The 22,743-nt window shown below is 35.5% G+C and overlaps 1 protein-coding gene across 1 annotated transcript; it reads right to left on the bottom strand.

The window, feature by feature from the left end:
• Positions 1 to 14,259: 14,259 nt before the first annotated feature.
• On the bottom strand, positions 14,260 to 21,924 carry LOC139440084 (olfactory receptor 8S1-like). Its single transcript, XM_071218725.1, has 3 exons — positions 21,844 to 21,924; positions 18,958 to 19,084; positions 14,260 to 15,212 (listed from the first exon to the last, which is right to left on the bottom strand). The coding sequence occupies exons 1-3, from the start codon at positions 21,922 to 21,924 to the stop codon at positions 14,260 to 14,262; spliced, it is 1,161 nt and encodes a 386-aa protein (XP_071074826.1).
• Between the last annotated feature and the right edge of the window lie 819 nt (positions 21,925 to 22,743).

Here is a 22,743-nt window from a genome sequence, read left to right as displayed (position 1 = left end):
TGTGGAGGGTCTAGTAGTGGACTGCACCTTTGCCCATCCAGCACCTACTACATCCTTGTAACGGAGACATCATCTCACACCCACTAGGCAATTTTAACTAGACTGAAATAATTATTTAATCCCATTATGTTCAATCTACAACCGTTCATCCATTCATTTGCATGTCATCTATTTATTTATTTAATCATTTATCCATAACCCATCTTTCTATTCTTTTAGAAGCCATCAATACCACTCAGAATTCTTTCTTTGATTTCTTTATTCTTCTACCATTTTTTCATCTATGAATTATTTATAAACAAGTGCTCCAAATTACCTGGAATATGTTAGGTATTGAAAGGAAAAGCACCTTGTATTTAGTGCAATTCAACTGTAAAATCAACAATTCTATTTGTTCTTTTTACTTTCTGATTTCAGTTCATCACTGGCCATCATTCAGTACTTAATTCTGTTCTTTGCTTTATCCTCATACTTAACTTGATCCGTGATCTGTGGTTAAACACTCATGTAATACCTTATCATCATGAATGTCCTACTTGGTATTGTAACTCCCTACAGTTTTCTGACAAGATCTTTGAACTCTTAACTGAAGCTGTATTTTCTATCATTGACCTGATATCAGAGTCTCAAGTAAGTGTTGCTCAAAGGATTCACAATAACCAGTTACCAGGCTAATAACAAGTCTACAATTCTTGACTGCAGACTCAGTCCTTGTCATTTACTATTGTTCCTCAATACTAATATTGAATTTTTACTCAACTTCCCAAATATGTAACTTTCTTAGATTCAGTCTAATTCTCCTTATATTCAGTTCATATATTTGTTCTGCCTGGTAAGTAATATGCAATAAAGATGGCACAATATACTCAAAATCAGAACTTGGTAGAATAATTTGAGGAAAAAAAACAATTCTAAAGAGCCTTTCTTATCTTTGGATTTATTAAAATCATGTTGGAAGTAAAAACATTTCTCTACTACACAAGAAAGATTAATTAAATAATTAACACTAATCTTAAAAATCTGAACAATTATTCATTTGGAAATTTTTGCATGAACTGGGCGGATAATTGCTTCAATTCCTCCATATTTGCTTTTTAAATCTACTTTATGTTCACTTATACATTTAGATGTATCATAATATCTAATTTTCACTTTAAAGTTTCAGGAAGGAGTAGGCTTCCAGTGTGAAGATGTCTGGCTCCTTACAGAGAATGAGAGATTGATGCAGAAGTTACTTTAGAGTGATTCTATAATTAGGAACTAGGCTTACCAATGATCATGGAGGGCAATACAAGAGATTTCTCAAATATGCTTCTGACATATAGTACTGTCCACCAAGCTATGTATCAGTAGGATGCTGAATTTTTAGTTATTTTAAGAGCCACCCAATTCAATCACTTAGGACTTATTCCACTAGATTAAGCATGTGTTTAAAGACTTTAAAGCAGTAATAATAATAATTTTTGATCAAAAGAATGATCAGCCTCAAATGTATTTAATTTTAACATTTCACAAATGTTCAGATTGATGTGTCAATGATAAAGGGAAGAGAGTGAGGTTCAGGGTTTACTCTATTCAACAAATTTGGGAGAGTGTTCTAGATGAATAAAATTGAGGGAATTTGATATGAGGCATTATAGTGCCATGAGGATCTGGGAGGCCCATGGAATAGGATTTTGACAAAAATATGTGAGGGTGGAATTATAACATCAATGCATTTGATTTTTTTCCTTAAATATCTCTTGGCATCTATCCCTCCTTCATTTGATTTAGCAACTACATTTGTTTGATCACTTGAGAAGTTTGAGGGATTTTGAAAAAGCAGAAAAATAAATTTGCCAACATTTGTGATTGGGCCATGAGAAAGAAACAAAATCCACACCTATTCTCATGTACCCTCTCCATTTCTCCCCTGAGTATTTATTCCCCACTGCTCTGTTCTTTTTCCCATTTTAATCCATAAGCATGGACTAAAACAGTTTGGGCCCAGAATACATGGAATCCCCTTTTCCAATAACCAGCATCAGTCATTGTGGTCAAAGAGTTTTATCCTAGATGCTGCTCAGAGTAGCTGAGCACATGAACTCCACTGCATGGAATATATGAAAGTCTTCCTAATCTTGGGGATACATATGAACCCATAGAAAATCTATGAGAAGTCCCAGGGTAAAGAAGTATCGCAGAGAGCTGAAAAAAAGTTCATTGGAGGAGAAAGAGAAAAGTACTCAAGAGAGAGAGAAAAACATAAGAGCAATTGTAGAGACAATTACCTCAGTCCTGGCTTTTACGGTTTGGAAGAAGTCCAGCAGCTGTGGTCTTTGCTGGGGCCAAGAGACATCTTTGTTCATGATGAATAAAGATTAAAATCCAATAACAGTAAGTGCAGATGATTTTTCTATTGAGAGTCAAAGGAAGGACATGAAAATTTATTATCTTAGAGCTACAAATCATAGAGGGAGAAGTTGAAGCGTATATATCATCTCAGTTTCAGCATGGTCCTGATTTTCTCTCCCTCCAGCTAAATGGACAACTGACAACGTCAAAAACAAGTGGAAGGAGTTCCTTGTTAATGGTCTCTGACCTTATAGAAGGGGTATCAGTCTATATAATATCCTATCCAATTCTAAATACTGTGCTAGACTAATCCATGAAGAAAATGATTCTATGATAGAACTCTTCAGAAGGGCAGGTACAGGTTATTTCAGCCATAATTGGCCAGCTGAGCCTTGTAGCCCAGAGACATTTACTTATTTATTTCCTGGAATCACGGGCAGAAGCCCAATTCGGATCTCACTAGCAAACAACTCAAATTATAAAATCCTCAGGGAATTCTTTTTAGTATGGAATTTTGAAACTTATTTCTTCATTGAAACTATGACTGAGAACTCTTGAAAAGATAGCAAACGGATGGCTTGTGAAGAAGAAGGATTTATAAATTAATAATATATTGTACCTTTGTGAAAGAAAATCATAAAAACAGTTGTAAACCCTTCACATACACAATATCCTTATGTATATAAATCAATGGGAGTGGAAAATGGGGAAATTTTGTGAGAGCTGTATTTATCAAATTACACATAAACAGTTGCATTTTTTGGATCACTCCTCAATCATGACCAATGAACTATACCTTCTTGTAAATGGGGTCTACAGCTGATAATTATATCCTAATTATGTTTAAGCTTTCTATTAGAAGAAGTGAAAGAAAATTATGAAGTTAACAATCTTCATTGCACCGTGTGTAGCTGCATTACACAATTGTATACACTAGTAAAAAATGTAAATGCTTGAAGTATTCTAAAAAGTAATGTGAATAAAAGTGGTAAACAGATGACTATATACAATAAGAAGATCCATTTGCCAAACAGAGACCTTCATTTAGAGAAAAGACTTACAATACGAGCCAAGAGAAAATACATGATTAGCATAGGAATTTGTCATATTATTTATTGCACTTGGTAGGTGGCTAATGATATTATCGATCTCTTTAATTGTATTGACTTGTCATACTAGAAAATTGAAAAAAAAATTAAATGTAAAAAGATACATTGTTTTTAGTAAGCTATGAATGTAAAAGTGTATTAACTAGATATGGAGTGATAGTAAAAGTTAATAAGGAAATACTCTCAGGAATTTGATGCCCTAAAATTGTCAATTGAGATGAAATGAACAACTTACTAAAAATTGCAATTCATCTGATCCGGTTAATAAAATGTGGAACAACCTGTATTAACCTAAAGTTATTAAAGAAATTATTTCAGTAATTAAATATTTTCTATCATGAAAACGTCACACCTAGATTGTTTTTATTGGTGAGTCCTTTCAAATTTCATCAGAGTATTTCAGTCTTAAATAACTCTGTGAGAGAATAGCAGAAGGACTAATACTGGACTTGCCTTATTAGCCTAACTTTTTTTTATAAGTATAATTTTAAAGGAACACTTGTGAGTAAATTCTTTCATTCAGCATGTGTTTGCCATGTGCCTGGCATGCTTCAGGGAACTGGAAGAATGACCATAAAAATAATCAAAATGGAGATTCTTAAAGCAATCAGAGTGCTAAAAATAAATTATATATTTTTTTAAAAGTTTTTTTTATTGCAAATCTTTTTATTATATTAATCATATAAAAATTCAGACTTCCAGGAAGGTGGTGTTGGAGTAGGGCAATAGGGGGCTCATCTGTCTTACAAAACCAATACAGGAAGAACAAAAAGCTGCCTGACAGAGCTGCTTTTGGGGTCTGCCGACCAGGAGAGTGCTATGCATTACTCCTCATAAGAATACAGAGAGATGAAGAGGCCAAAGTGAAAATTGTGACTTACTAGCTCCCATGGCCAGCAATGGCACCCATGCCCTCTGCAACAACAAAGAACTTAAGTAAAACCTGTGGCTGACTTCAGCCAAGTGAGAAGGAAATGGTCATCTTCCTCACTGAGAAGAGGGAGGGTACAACAGAGGGCAGGGAGTGGTTTCTCTCCTCTGAGTTTGCCCAATGGACCCAGTTTTGAATCTTGGTTCTGGTCAGACCAGAATCATAAGTGGAGGTTGAGACACCTGTACGGAAAGGTTCACTGAAGATTGCCATCTGCTGGTAGGCCTGGAAATTTCAATTAGAAAGAAAAGCTTTTTGGAGTTTTTTAAGGTCCAGGCAATCTTGATTAGGTTTGTAGCCCATAAGTGAGTCACTGTCCTGTCTTGATAACTTAAACTGGACAATCTCAAAGAGTAAGTTGAACCAAAAATTATAGAAGAGCTTTGAAACAAAACCATTAGGCAAGAGAGAGAAATTGAATCAATGAATTAGAGGAGACAGCCTCTGAAATTGAAAATACAGGATAAAATAAAGATAAAAGAATGGAAGAATGGAACAGAGTCTCAGGTAATTGAATAACAATGTGAAATGTACAAACATACATTTAAGGGTTCCAGAAGAAGAGAACAGAAATGGGGATGAAAAAATATTTGAGGAGATAATAACCAAAAACTTCCCAATACTTATGAAGACATGTATCATATCCAAGAACAAATAACCCTGAACAGAATAAATCTGAATAGACCTACTACAAGACAACTACTATTCAGAATGACAAATGTCAGAGAGTGGATTCTGAAAGCAGCAAACGAAAAGCAATGCACCACATAGAAGGGAAGCTCAGTAGGACTAAATCCAGATCTCACATCAGAAATAATGGAGGCAAGAAAAAAGGAGTATGATATATCTAAGGTTCTGAAAGAGTAAAACTACCAGCAAAGAATATTTTAGTGCTTTATCTGGCTGAACTGTCCTTCAAAAATGAGGATGAGTATAAAGTTTTCACAGCAAAAAATTAAAAAACAAGATAAAATAAAAGGGAAAGTTGGTTACCAAAAGACTGCATGTACAAAAGATAGTAAAGTGAGTTCTATGAACAGAAAGGAAAAGACAAGGGTGAGAGACTTGGAGAAGAGTGTAGAAATGAAGATTATTAGTAAGGGCAAATAAAAGAGTAAAAAGACAGACAACAGAAATATATGACAACAGAAAACTAAAGGATAAAATGGACAAAGTAAGTAATGCTTTTATAGTAATACACTGAATGTTAATGGACTGAACTCCCCAATCAAAAGACATAGACTTACAAAACGGAATGAAAAAATATAAGCCATCTATATGCTGTCTGTAAGAGAGTCTTCTTAGACTCAGGATGATAGTGATAGGTTGGGAAAAGATGGTTCAAACAATTAGAAACAAATAAAGATCTGGAGTAGTGATATTAATATTGTGAAAATAGATTTTAAATGGAAAACTGTTAATAGAGATGAAGAAGGCCATTACATGTTAATAAAAGGGAAAACTGAAAATTCACAAAGATGAAATAACAGCATAAATATTATTGTATCTAGTCAGGGTGCCCCAAAATACGTGAGCACACACTGGCAAAACTGAAAGGAGAAATAAATGTCTCTCCAATAATAGTTGGAGATTTCAATAAACCACTCTCAGCATTGGATAGAATACTGGGCAGAGGATAAATAAGGAAACAGAGAATTTGAATAATATGATAAATGCACTAAGCCTAAAAGACATTTCGAGAGCATTACACATCTAAACAGAAGGACATACATTCTTCTCAAATGCTTAAGAATCCTTCAGCAGGACAGACCATGTGTTCAGGTACAAGCGAAGGCTCAATAAATTTTAAAAGATGGGGAAAAAATGCACATTCTCTGATCATAAGGGAATGAAGCTGGTAATCAATAATAGATAGAAAAGGGGAAAACTCACAAATATATGAGATTGAACAGCAAAGTCCCAGTTAGCCAGTGAGTCAAAGATGAAATTATGAGAGAAATCAGTAAATATCTTAAGACAAATGAAAATGAGAATACATAAAATCAAAAGTTATGGAATAGATAAAGTGAAGGCAATGAAGAGAGGGAAATTTACCCTCAACACTTACATTAAAAAAGAATTAATAACTAAAATCAAATATCTAACTGCATACCTGGAGGAACTAGAAAAAGAACAAAAAACTAATCCCAAAGCAAGCAGGAAGAAAGAAAGAAAAAAGATGGAGCAGAAATAAGTGAAATTGAGAACAAAAAGGCATTAGAAAGAATCATAAAATCCAAGAGTTGGTTCTTTGAGATGAACAAAATTGACAAATTCTTCGACAGACTGACAAAGAAAAAAGAGAAAAGATGGGAATAAATAAACTCAGAAATGATAGGGGAGCCATTACCACTGACTGTGCAGAAATAAAAGGGTCTTAAGAGTATATTGCAAACAACTGAATGTTAGCAAACTAGACAGTACAGATGAAATTTAAAAATTCCTAGAAACATTCAAACCACCTACACTGACCCTAGAAGAAAAAGAAGACAAACCAGTCCCAAGTAAAAGTATTAAACTGTCTCCAAAAACTTCCCCCCAAATGGAAAGCCCAGGATAAGAAGGAATCACAGGTGCATTCCACCAAGAATTGAAAGCCCTAATACCAAATTTGCTCCAAATTTTATTTAAAAAATTGAACACAAGACAACACTGCTAAACTCACACTATGATGCTAACATCACCATAATACAAATGTCAGATTAAGATATTATGAAAAAAAGATAATTATTGACCAATTTTGCTAATGAATACAAATGTAAAAATCCTAAACAAAATACTTGGTAACTGAATACAGCCCAATAAAGTGGGTTTTTTACAAGGAGTGCAACGATGGCTCAATACAAGAAATCAATTAGTGAAATACAACAAATTAATAAATTGAAGAAGAAAAATCACATGATCACCTCAATTGATGCAGAAAAGATATTTGACAAAATATTGCAACTTTTCTTGATAAAAACACTCCAAAGATAGGAATTGAAAGTTACTTTCTCAGTATGATAAAGAGTATGTATGAAACACATACAACTAACATTGTACTCAGTGGTGAAAAACTGAGCTTTCCCACTGAGATTGGGAACAAGACAAGATTGTCAACTGCTATCATTGTTATTTGATATTGTGTTAGAATTTCTAACTAAAGCAATTAGGGAAGAAAAAGAAATACAAGTCACTCAAATAGGAAAGAAAGAAGCAAAATTTTCACTATTTGTTGGTGATATGATTCTTTACCCAGGAAATCCTGAAATTCCACAGCAAAGCTATTAGAACTAATGGACAAGTTCAGCAAAGTGGCAGAATAAAAAATTTGATATGCAAAAATCAGTAGATTTTCTGTAACTACTAATGAACAATCTGGAGAAGAATTCAGGAAGAAATTCCATTTACAATAGTAAATCAAGGATTAAATATTTGGTAATAAAGATAACCAAGGGCATAAAAGAACTGTATTCAGAAAACTACAAAATGTTGCTATAAGAAACTAAGGAAGACATAAATAAATGGAAAGACATTCCATGATTATGGATTGGAAGACTAAATATCCTTAAGATGTCATTTCTCCCTATACTGATTTACAGATTGTATGCAATCCCAATAAATGTTTTAACAGCCTTTTTTTAACATAAATGGAAAAGTCAATTATTACATTTATTTGAAAGGGTAAGGGAGTACAAATAGTCAAAAAATATCTTAAAAAAGAAGAACAAAATTGGAGGACTCTCACTTCCTGATTTTATAGCATGTTTCTAAGCTACAGTGGTAAAAACAGCATGGCACTGGCATAAAGGTAGATATATTGACCAATGGAACAGAATTGAGAATTCAGAAATAGACCTTAACATTGAATTTTGACAAGGTTATCAAACCCACGCAGCTGGGTCAGAACAGTCTATTTAAAATGATGCTGGGGAGAACTGGATATTCATAGTTAAAAGAAAGAAGGACTCCTTTCTCACACTTTATACAAAAATGAACTGGGAATGGACCAAAGATCTAAATCTAAAAGCTATAACCATAAAACTCCTAGAAGAATATATAGGGAAACAGCTTCAAGATTTTTGTGGTAGATTGTGGATTCGTAATTTACACCTAAAACATGAGCAGTGGAATTAAAAATAAATGGGACTGCGTCAAAATTAAGCACATTTATGCTTCAAATGACCTTGTTAAGAAGATGAAAAGGCAGCTTACACATTTTCAGAAAGAAAATTCGGAGAGACAATTTTCAGAATTACATATCTAATAATGTTTTGACCTCCATGTGATATAAAGAGATCAATACAACTCAGTGATAAAAAGACAAGCATCCCACTTAAAAAATGGGTTAAAGAATTCAACAGACATTTTAACAAGAATTACAAATGGTCATAAAGCACATGAAAAGATGATCCTTATCACTAGCTATTACAGAAATGCAGATCAAAGCTACAATGTGGTATCATTTCATGCCTCACAGAATGGCCATTATTAAAAAATAAGAAAACTACAAGCCCTGGAGAGGATGTGGAGAAATGAGAACACCTTTCACTGTCGATGGGAATGTAAAATGGTGCAGCCTCTGTGGAGGACAGTTTGGTGATTCCTCAGAAAACTAAATATTGAACTGCCATATGATCCAGCAATCCTGCTACTAAGAATATATTTAGAAAAGCTGAATGCAAGGACACGAGCAGACTTTTGCACACCAATATTCATAGTGGCATTATTCACAATTGCTAAAATATGTAAACAATACAAGTGTTCCTCAACCAATGAATGGATAAACAAAATCTTGTATATACATACAGTGGAATATTATTCAGAAGTAAAAAGAAGTGAACTTGTAGTGCATATAACAACAAGGATGAACCCTGAAGACATTATGTTGAGTGAAATCAGCCAGACACAAAAAGACTATTATTGTGTGGTCTCATTCATATGTACTAAATATGATGAGTAAACTCATGGAATTAAATTTTCAAGTATAGTTTACTAGCACAAGGAAAAAGGGGAGCTGAGGCAAAATGAATATATAATGTTTAATAAGGAGGATTATAAATGTGGGGAAATGGTCATAGTTGATGGTAACACATTATAGTGAGTACAATCAACACTGCTGAAGGGGTGGCCTAGGGAAATGAATGACAATTGAAAGAAAGCTTGAGGATAATCTAGCTAAAGTGTAATAACATGATTTCAGTTGCAGATGATGATTGTGGCTAATAGTACAAATAAAAGAATTTCCTCTATTACAAGGTGTTAAGAATTTGGAGATACATGGCAAAATATAACTAATGTAAGGTTTAGAATATAGTTAACAGTAATATTGTACTATCTTTACAGCAATGGCAAGTAAGTTACTACATTAATGTTAAGGGTCAATAAAGGGGAGAAGAGACAGGTATAAGACTTTTCCTTTTGGAGTAATGAAAATATTCTGAAATGGTGTGAGGTGATGATATCACTTCTGCGATGAAACAGAGCCATTGAGTGTACACTTTGCATAGATTGTACAAGGCAGGGAACCATATAACACAGTGAACCCCATGGTGAATGATGGACTGTGACTAACAATACAAATATGAAAATGTTCTCTCATGAACTATAACAAATATAAAATACTAATATATGGTAATAATACTATAATGGTTTGTGGGAAAAATACACCAAACATAAGCTATGGACTATAAATACCAATAATATGAGAAAGTTCTTTCATCGTTTACAAAAAACGTGTCACAACAAAGTAAAGTGGTGGTGGTGGTGGGGTGATATATGGGACTCCTATATGGTATGCATGATAATTTTGTTAGCTTACAATTTCTCAAATTTAAAAAGAAGTAAGATATGTATTCTTAAAAAGTTCCATATAAAAATCATTTTCAATATATTCTAATACATTGTTTAAAAATGAAAAATCCAGGACCCACGCTAAAAGAGACAGGACACCAGACTGTCATAAACCAGAACAACAGTGGCCCTAGACCTCGGGAATACGGCAGCAGGAATAAGACTGGGGTCATGTCCACGCTCATGCCTAGGAAACATCTCAAATGGTTTTCATTTCAAACAGAATCTTTGCTTGCTCGTATGAGATCTAGCTCCATCCCTGTCCGTGTGCATGGGTACTGGCTTGGGCTTTTTGTTTGTTTGACTTTTAGGAACTAGATCACAGAGGTTTTGATCACCAGCTCTGTAGTCAAATGTCCTGATGTGATCATGAATCCACAGTTTACTATCTGTGTGGCCTTGATCAAGTTACTTAATATCTCAGAAGTTCACTTTCCTCATATGGAAAAAAAGGAGTCATAATCATATCTGCTTCCTAAGATTGTTGTGAGGAATAAATGGTGAATACACTTGAAGTGTCTGGCACAGTGCCTGACACACTGGGCTTGCCTGGACTTGACAGTTCATTGTTATTGTTATGTACTGCGTACCTAACACTTTTGTGCAACAGCAGAGATGGTACATGGATATAGCTTATGGTCACTCAAGCTTTACAATGACTATCCTTTGTCCAATACCAAACCTTGGTTTTTCCTGGATAATGGAGAGTAACCATTGATGTTTATAACAGTTTGATATTATTTATGAATTCCAGAAAGAAATATAGACTATGTTTGTAAACTGGTTAGTTCCTCTCACATGATAACCCTTTGATTGTATCAACTGAGACATCTGATTAAATTATGTCAAGATTAGGGCTCTGATCCAGCTATGGCATTAGAGTGTGACACAACATTGAAACCCAACCCCCTTGAGGATAAAACAGATGCTCACATGGAAGTAAACACAAAGAAGGAGAACACAGACCAGATATGCAAGAAGAGAGAGTGCTCCATAAACACAGTCCCAAGGAGAGGTGAGCCTGGTAGTCTACAGGTGACCTTGTGGAGAGAACAGAGCAGCAGCGCTCAGAAGGAAGTGAGGTCCAAAGAGTGAGACAAGCCTTGTGCCAGCCTACAGGTGAGCTCTGAAGAGGCTGGGACCACAGAGCCCTAGGAGGAAAGCAGAAGGCTGAACCCTCACAGATATCACCTGCCATCTTGCGTTAGACTCTTTAGGGCCTGGAAATTAAGCTTCTACCTAAATAAATACCCTTTTTAAAAGCTAACAGAATTCTGGTACTTTGCATCAGCACCCCTTTGGCTGACTAATAGAATGTTCTTACCCTGGAACTTGTCTGCCCAGAAAATCTCTTGCACATGTAATCATTTTCTGAAGAAAAGGGATTTCAGCCCTTGTTCTAGTTACCCAACAGGAATTAAGCAAGAGCAGTCACTGGACCCATCTACAGTGGCCACATATAAAAGTGGCTTCCAAGCTTTTGATAGCTGTTTCCCATCCAAACTCACTCTGAAGGTGCTGTGATTATTCCCAAGGACCTCACACATCAAATTGTCATCCAGCAGAGGTTTTGATCCCAATGTGCAATGCAAGGTGAATAAGCAACTTTCTACCTTGTGGACTTGCAGGCCTCAACTGCTGGTGTGGCGAGCTGTTTGTCCCCTGAAACCAGGCTTGGAGATGTCTGGGTTTCGGTACAGACGATCTCATTATTTCCTTGACAGTGTTCACCTGAGCACTGACTCAAAGAGAGGAACATTTAAATCAGGAATTCTGAATACTTATAGGCAATGAAATCACAAGTTTCAACAGAACTGTTCAGATATACTAATAAAGTGGACCCTTTATCATTATCCTCATTCAAGTCGTCTATGACCTCTAGGACCATGAGAAAGTGCTTGTGAGTGGCTACAAAAATTTTCACTGGGATAAGCATGGCAAATGGCCACATGAACATCATTTCCATATACACAATATGAAGCAAAGGGAGCAAAACTTTTGTCAGTTCCAAATGAAGACTCTCTTAGCCAATGTCTAGCTTTAAAGTCTCAGTGTATTTCCACATTCAGGGCATCCATTATTTGAACATTGGGCAAAGATTGTAACATCTGGGACAGAATATACAATTGGTGATGAGCAAAATATGCTGACATTTGTAAAGTGAATTAGTAATAAATTATTTCCATGCTCTCTCAACCTTGTGTTTAAAAATATGGATCTATATTAGTATTGCTTGTGTTTGTCTTCCATCTCTACTGCATTCTAACTCTGTGACTGAGACCAAGTTTAGTAAGATTTTTTAAATCACAGGAGTAAAATGAGAATACCTAGGGCAGCTTGATGTAGTCATGTTCAGTAATAAATACGATACTACGTATTCTAAAAATATGATGATTTCTTTATACTTAACCAAAGGGCTTTCTGAGTGCATGAAAAAATGGAACAAAACTCAAAGTAAAAATTGAACAACATAGAGAAAGAAGATTCAGCAGAGTAAAGTAACAAAACCACTTGTTTCACTGATATATCTGAATGTGTTGTGTCTGTTAAATACACCAACTGCAATTAAAAACAGGTACATGGACACAAAATAAATGAAAACATGGAGTAAGTACATGTACACAAATAATGATTTTCTCTGGGTGAAATTATTGTTTTGATATTTTTCATGTTTATTACTAAATACAATATATATTAATATTTATTGATAATTTTAAATTATATTTCAATTTTATCTAACAAAATGCCTATTAATGGGTATTATGGTTACTATTATGTATGAGTAAGTACATTGAAAAAGAAGCTGAACTAGATTAATAAATGGTTTGGTATATACATTATATACATTGTGTTCTTTTATCTACAGGAAAGATGAAAAATTTTACTATTAAGTCATGCACATTGACATCCTGAAAATTGGATTAATACAACTACATGTTAATATTTAAGCAAATCTCAGAATAAGAGAAAAAAGGCAATGTTATATGACAAGCTACTTTAAAAAAATTCTCTTAATTCTTCTTTGGAGATATGCAAAACTACTGAAAAGGGAATTCTCAGAGGGCAGTTTAACAGTAATGGGTGCCTAGGTGGAAAAGAGGGACATCAAGAAGTGGGAAGTGCAAGGACAGTAGAGAAGGCTTCCTTTCTAGTCTCTTATACTTGGGAGGGAACCATGTTGTGTACTCATATTTGGGGAAACAACACAAATTCTTTCATCCTCAAATCCCAATCTTGTACTTTATTATAAATTTCTGGAGAGAATATCAATTCTTCAATGAAGACCCAAGCAATCACTCCCTAAGAAACTGATTGAGGAACAAATTGCTTAGGCAAACCAATGTTCTGCATTATTCGATGGGTATGGCCTTCTAATTCCTGTCCTTCCCCCATCTGATCTTGTTTTCATAAAATATGCCCTCTTACTACTCAAAAGTTATCTTCTCTGCTTGTATCCCAATATCATACTCAAAGAGAGAAACATTTCACTGTAAACTGTCTATTGTATGAAATCATCTTCTTAATGGTTTCTTCCTCTCTAGGATTTTTAGAAACTTGCTTTTGTGGATCCCCTGATGGACCGTTCTCTATCCCAGTAGTCCTACCTCCTCTGGATACTCCCCACCTATGCTAGGTTTAGATCTCTCAAAATCTAAACCTCTCAATTAACACTGTGGCACCTCCCTCCATTCCAAACTTTTACCTTCCCCAGACACAAGACCAACACCCTTTTCTAGGTTCCCTTCTCTGATGATTTGGGCACTTGGTGATTTCATCCCAGGAGGTTCACTATTCTGCAAAACAAACACAAACAAGATGGTAAAAGGACCCATTAATACAGCCCAAAGACTATACCATAGAAAAATATTTAAATTAACATGGTTATTTAATGTTTTGCTCTGCCTATAAGACAAAATTAAACTGAAGTAATCTCCCCAGTGTTACCCTAATAGATCTCTGAATCGTGCAATTACATTTCTACATCCACTTTGAGAAGCAATCAGGAAACTCTCTTATTGTCAATTCATCAGATATCTTGCCATATTAAACTAGTTACCCATCACCCTCTGTGTTTGGTTGGCTAATATTGGAAATGTTTTTTAATATCCTTTTCACAGCTCTTTTCACCTCATTATTTTTCAGGCTATAGATGAGGGGATTCACTAAGGAAGAAACCACACTGTACTGTACAGAGAAGATCAACTCCAATGAAGAACCTGAGGTTGGCATGAGATAGCGCAAGAAAGCTGAGCCATAATACAGGAGCACTGCAGTGAGGTGGGAGGAGCATGTGGAGAAGGCGTTCCTTCTACCTGAGGAGGAGGCGATTCTCAAGATGGTGGAACCAATGCGTGCATAAGAGTAGAAGATCAAGAAACAGGTTCCAAGTCCACCAAGGAGGCTGGAGCAGAGCAAGACAGTAAAACTGGAGGAGACATCAGAGCAGGATAGAGGGAAGAGAGAGGGCAGCTCACAGCTGTAGTGGGGGATGATATAATCTCCACAGAAGTCCAAGTTCATAGCTGGAAAGATGTTGAGGAGTGCAACAAAAAAGCCCAGGCCCCAGGAACTGCAAGCCAGGCCCTTACAGAGCAGGCTGTTCATCACTTGACCATAGAGCAGAGGATGGCAGATGGCAGCAAAGCGGTCATAGGCCATAGCTGCCAGCAGGCCAACCTCAGTGGCTGCACTCACAAACAAAAAAAAGACTTGAGACAAGCATCCCTTTACAGAGATGGTTTTCTTCTGGGACAACAGATTCTCCAGCAGCTTTGGCACTGTGACAGAAGAGAAGCACATATCCAGGAAAGAGAGGTGACTCAGGAAGAAGTACATGGGGGTGTGCAGGTGAGGATCTGCCCTTGTCACCAGCAGCAGCATCAGGTTCCCTGTCACAGTCAGGAGGTAAATTTGCAAAAACAGCACAAAGAGCAGAGCCTGAATGTGTGGATCAGCAGACAGACCCAGGAGGATGAACTCGCTGATGGTGCTGTGGTTATCCAAGGCTGTTTAGAGAAGATTATTCTAGAAACAAACATAGGAACAAACCTGAAATCTCTTGATCAAACTCAATTATCAGAGGATGGAAGTCTTCATCTCAACTAGTTTATATGTCATACATGACTTGTTGGATCTTTCATATCTTTCTTCCTGGATTGATGAGCTGCTTCAATCCTTAACCCTGTATCAACCCAACAAATATATAAACTAATAGCCAAACTTCTCTCTCAGAGGTTGCTTAAGAAATTCACAAACTTTCCAGGATTTGGTTCATTACTAATTTTTTTTTCTTGAACAGAACCTGCGCTTAGCAATATTCCCTTACCTTTGTAGATGCTACTGGAATTTCCTATGTTCCAAAATAGGTCTTTTCTTTTACTTGGTCTTTTATTCCCAATTAATTTCTATCTATGGTATATACTGCTAAAGATTTTTTAAAAATGTTTATTTTGGTTATAACATAGCACTTTCACTACATTTCTAATTTACACTCTGGTACAAAATTGAGAGATGCAGCCAAGGGCATTTTCCCACACATTTGCCTGAATTTCCTATGTTTTTGTTAGATATTGAGATATACTTAATAATAGAGGAGCATGCTAAATCCATTTATCAGAAGAAAAAAATGGAGCACTCAAGGTTTACAACTGTCTAAATTACCAATCTCAAGAATCTGAATATGACTCCACTATGTAAGGAGAACTTCCTATCAAACAGTGCTTTCCAATCAAGGCTTTTCAATGAATGTGTTCCCATCAGCTGACACATATGGGTCTGTAAGTTAGTCACACATTATGATCTAGAGTCTCAGTGCTGAGGCCTGACTATTACACTTGCCCCTGAAGAAACATGGATATTCCTTTTTCCCTACCTTTATTAAAATTTCTGCTCTGTCTAGAATACCATATCTTTCTAGTCAAATCATTTTAATATTTTGACTTTCAATTAAATTTTTACTTTTTTTCTTATATCTTCCAGAAAATTACCTTCTATTAGCTCACCACATATGTCATTTATTGAGTGCCTGATAAGTGCTGGGCATTCCTAAACATTTTTGTTTCTTAATGTTCAAAAAAATTGTTAGAAATCATTCTGTTGAGAATGTTCAAATAAGGAAACAAAGGTATTTGGATATCTTCTTAGACTATGATTCCAACTCTAATCTCTCTAATTACAATTTTGTATTCTTTCTATCCTGTCCCTGTACCTCCTTTCTTAAAAATTTCTTAATAATTACTGTTTTTCTTTACAAGATGATCTGATCCATCTATTCAGAATAAGCAAGACTCTCCCCTTTGTACCATCACAGCAAATCACTCTTTTGTTTGGTAGTTAAGATGTGTGCAGTAATTTCCTTTCCTTCCTCCCCAATGACATTTTAATTACTTGATGGCAGTCATTGTGCTCTGTAACATTTTAAATCTGGAACAGTTAGAACAGTAGCAGGAAAAACCCAAAGGTGGACCCGTATAGGATTTGTTGAATGAAGAAGAAAATGAAGAATTGGATAGTACTGTCTGTGTAGCTAAATTTTGGGTGCAATGACTACAGTTACACAAAGTTTGATTAAAAACCCAACAGTAAGGACAAGAGAAGAAATGCTTAGTGTATGTGTGTATGTGCCTGTGTGTAGCAATGGTGGAGGATCTAGTAGTGCATATACTTGTGTTCTTCCAACACCTGTGACATCCCTGTAGCTGAGACATCATTTCACACCCACTAGTCAATTTTGACTTTACTGGAAAATTATTTAATTCCTTCATGTTCCATCTACAATCTCCCACGCATTCATTTTTTCCATTCACTTATTTAATCATTTTTGGGTCCATTTTTCTATTTATGACTTTACAAGTAAACAACTTAATTACAAATGAGCAGTGCCATCAGTCCTTGTTCTTTCCAATTATTTTTCGGTATTAATATTGAAATTTGCACAACTTTCTAGAATTTGTGGACTTCTTCAATTCATTTTTCATCTTCTTATATTCAGTTCACATCTTAGTTCTGCCTAGTAGACTAATATGCAATAAGGATGGCACAAGTAAAATTCATGTGTGGGTAGAATAATTTGAATACAAAAAAATCAAGTCTAAGGGGTCTCTCTTATTTTTGCATTTGTTAATTCATGGAAAGTAAACCACTTTACTATCTGCACAAGCTAAGTTAAATAAATAATTAATGCTACTCTTAAAAAATATGGACAATCCTGCATTTGGAAATTTCTGTCTGAATTAAGCAGATAATTGCTTTAATTTTTCCATATTTAATGTTGTAAATCTCCATTGCATTCACTTGCACTTATAGAGGTTTCATAGTACCTCATGGACACATAGAAGTTTGAGAAAGGAACCATTTTTCAGAGTGATTAGAAATACCTGTGCTCTTTACAGAAATATGAGAGATTAATGCACGAATTAGCTTAGGGTGATTCCATAAGTGGAAGCTGGACTCAAACATGCTTCTGTCATACAGCAATATCTGCCAGTCCATATAGTGATAGGATGCTGGATTTTTGAATTCTATTAAGTTAATTCAATTCTATTATTTAGGGGTTATTCCACTGAAATTAGTATGTATTTAAATCTACGGTTATGTTTCAAAGCCATAATGAAAATACCTTTAGGTTGAAGAAATGATGATGATGAGGTTGATGAAGGTAATTTTGATGGTGACAGTGCTTGTAATGAAAAAGATAATCTAGGCACCATCCAATCACTTAACATGTACTAATAAATATATTTCTCACAAATACCAATGGTAAGGTGGCTATAATTATCCTTTTTTCTTTTCCTTACTTAAAAAACAGATGAAGAATTAGAATGAGATAGGTTAGGAAACTTGTCCATGGTCCAATGTGAGCCTACGGTTTAACACGTACATTATCACAACCTTTCCAAGGGGAGCAGTATCTTGGATGCATTTTTTAAGAAACGAATGTGTTACATAGACTTCTATACATTTTTTTCAGTCTCAAATGTAATTTTAAAAGGTTAATTTCACAAATGCTGGCACTGATAGGCAATGAAAAGAGGAAGATAAACAGGTTCACTGTTTTCCTCTATTTACTGAGAGAGAGCGAGTGCTCTAAATGAAACAAAAAAAGAGTATTTGACTCTGCGGCAGTGTAAATCCCATGAGTACCTGGGAAACTCCAGAAAAAGAGAAGGGTGAAAATAGGTGTGGAATAATGTTAATGCACTTAATTTTTTCTTAAATATTTCTTTGCTCTACCCCTTTCTCATTCAATTTAGCAGTAACATTAGTTTCATCAGTTTTGAAGTTGGAGGGATTTAGTACAGCAGAAAATTAAATTTTCCAGCACATTTGATTGGAGCATACAGAAGAACCAAAATACACACCACTTTGATACACTCTTTCAACATCTGCCCTGAATATTTTCTTCCCAGCTGAAATGATCTTCTTGCATTAAACTCCTAGAGCCTGGAATAAAACAGTTTGGACCAAGAATACATGGAATTGCTATTTCCAATATCCAGTATCAAATATTGCGGTCAAACAGTTTTATAATAGGTACTGCTCAGAGTAGTTGAGCACATTGACCCCACAGTATGGAAAATATGAAAGTCTTCCCAAGCTTGAGCATTGAGTCTTAGCATTTAGAAAAATCCATAAGAAGACTCAGAGTGAAAAGAAACACCTCAGAGAGCCAGAAAGACAAGGACGGTGGAGGAGAGAGAAGTATTCAAGACTGAGAGACAGACACTTTAGAGCATTTGGAGAGAAAATTACCTCTCTCATGGCCTTTTTGGCTTAGAAGACATCCTTCATCTCTGATCTTTTCCTGGGAACAAGAAGCTTCTCTGTTGATGAGGAACAGATTTTCATAGTCCAATAACAGGAAATGCAAATGATTTTTCTATTGGGGAGTAATATGAAAGACATGAAAAGTGATTACCATAGAGCTATAAACCCAGAAAGGCAGAAGTTGAAGAATGTATATTCTCTTAGAGCTAGCATGGTCCTGACTTCTCCCTCCAGCTACATGGAAAGAATAACATCCTAAAATATGGGTGGAAGGAGTTTCTTTTTTACGTTCTCTGTCCCTACCACAGTGGCAGCTGTTTGGTTACTTTCTTCCCCAATTCTAAATATTGTGCTAGAATAATCAACCAAGAGAATGATTCTCAGATACAACTCTTCAGAAGGGCAGGGATAGGTAGTTCACCTGTAATTGGCCACCTGAACCTTGTAGCTCAGGAGAGAGAGGAACAATGTCTTTTAGTAACTCAAATTACAGACAGAAGCCCAGTTTGAAACTCATTAACAGGCAACTCAAATGATAAGAACCCCAGAGAATTTTATTTGGTATGTGTTTTTGGAACTCCTTTCTGTGTTGAAATGATGACTGTGGAAGAAAATCTTAGGTGTCTGATAGGCTTTGAATGATGGTAAATTGGTGACAATATCCTTCTGCTTGCTATTTTGCTATATATCTCATTTGGGAAATCACAGGGAACCTGTGCATTGACATTCAGGGATTTATCCTTTGCCCACAGATTTTGAATTCATAAACTTCATTCCCATAATTATTTTAATGTTCAGTTGTGTCAACAATCAGAAATATTTTCAGGGAAATGGGGGAATACAGGTCATGAAGGTCAAGGAAAAATGAAGTTAAGCACTGAGTGATCATCAGTAACAAAGCCACAACTAGATCAAGAAAGATTACAACTAAAAATATCCAATGGACTTTGAACTTGTGTCTTCTGTTGTCAATAAGTTGTGAAAAGAAATAAAACAAAATAGAGTGAGCTATGGCTAAGAGATTTAAAAAGGAGTCAGGAAGCCCTTCAGGAGGTCACTCTTAAGCACCTCAGCCATATATCACAGACTGACAAAGTGTGCATAGCCACAGGCAACAAAAGCTTCTCAAAACCCTGAGAACATCTGAACGCTGTGAACAATCCCCAAGTTAAGAAATCTGTAAACTACTCAACCTGACAGACATTTGGAATGTCCTGAATGTCCACCAAACTTAACTCTTGTGACTTCCTTTTTCTTAAAATACCCTTGCTTGGATGGGATAAAATTGATGTTGCTACCTGAATCTATTTTCCTCAAATTGCGATTCCAAGAGCCCAAACAAAGTGTTGAGAACCTGCTTCCCATGCACAAGGTTCTAGCTTCAATCCTCATGGTACCTCCAAAAAAAAAAAAAAAGATTTTGTTGCCTTAAAAATCAAGGGTCAGTTTACTTCTTATTGACAAAGAATGATCCGATTGAGAAAGATGCATAATTCATGTTTAGGAACTGGTATGTTTTCAAAAGTTCAAAGATATTGAGAATAGAGCAGTTGTAAAGTAATCAATATCTACTAATTGTTTACCAAATGACCATAGTTTTTTTCTTCATGTTTTAGACATGTTAACTAATATTCTCCAACAAGTCTATGAGTTAGAAACTCTTTTTATTCCCTTTTAAAAATGAGGACTATGAAGCAGAAAAATGTGAGACATCTCCCTTAAAAACACACAATTATTACATGGTAGAGTCAGGATTCAAATTCAAATCAAGAGACTTTTAAGTCTGACTTTGCCTTTTGTCAGTATGGTAAATGTCCTGAAAAGCAGATGTTAAGTTCAGGATTTGATATAGAGATGTTTGTAGATTGAAAATGAGCTGGCTATACACAAGAAAAAGGCATAAATTATAAAACCTAGTCTAGTGCTGTGATTGCAGGCTGGCCCCTGCTCTGGAAGACCACATTTCAAAATACTCCTCCTGAATTTAAACCATAATAAATGGCTAAATTGTTGTTTTTGTTTTATTTTGTTATGTGTCTCCTAGATATGGAAATAAATAGAGTTATTTTGGTAAGAACTAAAAAACAATAGAAACCTTTTCAAAGATGTCTAGGATGTTTGAAGCTGTTAAGACTCTGGAAAAGTATATTCTGAAAGTTCAGCCATTCCTGGGGATGTGGACTCTTTGCAAGTAGGATCTTTGGGAAATAGGGTCTTTAGATAGTACCCACCTCATTCAGGATGGATCTGAATCTTACTGGAGTCCTTTATAAACAGAGGATTTAAAAGCCACGCAGGCAGAAAAATAGCCTCAGACACGGAAGGAGAGATCCTGGAGGCCCAAGGATGGAATCAGTGAGGCACAGAGGCATGGAAAGAAGCTGCCAAGATACAAGACCCATAGCACAGCTCAAAACTGCAGAGACAAGGCCCAGAGGAGAGGAAAGAGCGAAGCAGACTGGCAATGTGCCCTGCCCAGTGCTTGGTCACCCACTGCTGAAAAAAGAAAGCATCTTTCTTTGTGTTTTTGTTTTCTTTTCTTTCCTTCTTTTTTTTTTTTGTAATAGGCCACAATTTTTATTGCAAAGTAACTATATTTGTGAGGGTGGGGAGACTTTGATCTAAAAAACAATGTTCTATTTAAGGCTTTTTTATGAAGAAATTTCCATCACAACTGATATTCAAAATGTCTTTAGTATTGCAAGACTCACATGGTAAACCTAAAACTCCTATACTTATTCAGTAAGGTACACTCAAGGGAAAACAAAAAGGCATTAACAACAGCTATTTCTTTTAAGAAAATATGCAAGTAGCAGGAATGAACACTGGGGTACTAGGATAAATTGATGACACAGTTAGAGCCTTACTTACTTGGCATTCGTTTTTGGTGTGGGGGTTAAACTCATTACAAAAAGTGCTCTCAATGCGTTTGTGTTTTATCTGTGCTGACATGTCACAAAAATAGGTTTGAAGGCAGGTAAAGTGTATAAATGCTTGGAACCTCACAGAAGTGCATCAAGTGCAACTATATCTAATACTGAACAAAAGTTTACCATATAACCAGTGGTTATTACTTTCAAGGAATCAATTAGCTTACACTTTGCAGCATTCTAAACTATTCACATTGACACATTCATTGTAGTGTTTGCTGTAAGGGAGGCACACAACCAGTTGTTTTGAGTAATGTATGTTGGGAAGACATTCCCTGGGTTTTACATAAAAGTACCAGTATTAAATTATCTAATGGTCATCATTGATAGGCTGCTTAAATAAATTATATCTCCCTCATTGCTTGTATTGCAAGGGCCCAATGAGAAGGGAGGAAAAAAAAAAGCAAAAACTGAAAACTAATGCTAATCTAATTGATTAAACTGGAAAAAAGGAAGCACCTTAAGATCTAGAAGGCAACTGGTTGTCATTTTATAAGGGTTTTCCTTCAAATGAAATTACTACATTGCCCCAAATCTCTCTACAAGTGTCGCGTGATTGTTAATATCATCCAAGCCTTACAGTCAGATGCCAAAATTTTACACACTGGCTATTTGAGCATTTCAAGAATTACATTTTAATTTTACCTGTGAAAAAGAAGGAATTAAACAATCTATTGGTCCTTTGTGAAAGAAACCATAACCACTTCACATACACAATATCCATGGGTAAAAAAATCAATAGAGGTAAAAATGAGAAAATACTGTGAGAGCTGTATTTATGAAATTATCTGTGAATATTTACATTTTTTATTCACTTCACATTCATGTCCCATGACCTATA

The sequence above is a fragment of the Dasypus novemcinctus genome, chromosome 12, assembly GCF_030445035.2.
Source record: "Dasypus novemcinctus isolate mDasNov1 chromosome 12, mDasNov1.1.hap2, whole genome shotgun sequence".
Classification (NCBI taxonomy): Eukaryota; Metazoa; Chordata; class Mammalia; order Cingulata; family Dasypodidae; genus Dasypus; species Dasypus novemcinctus.
Note: the sequence above shows the minus strand (reverse complement) of the source record. Positions and strands in the feature narration are given on the sequence as shown.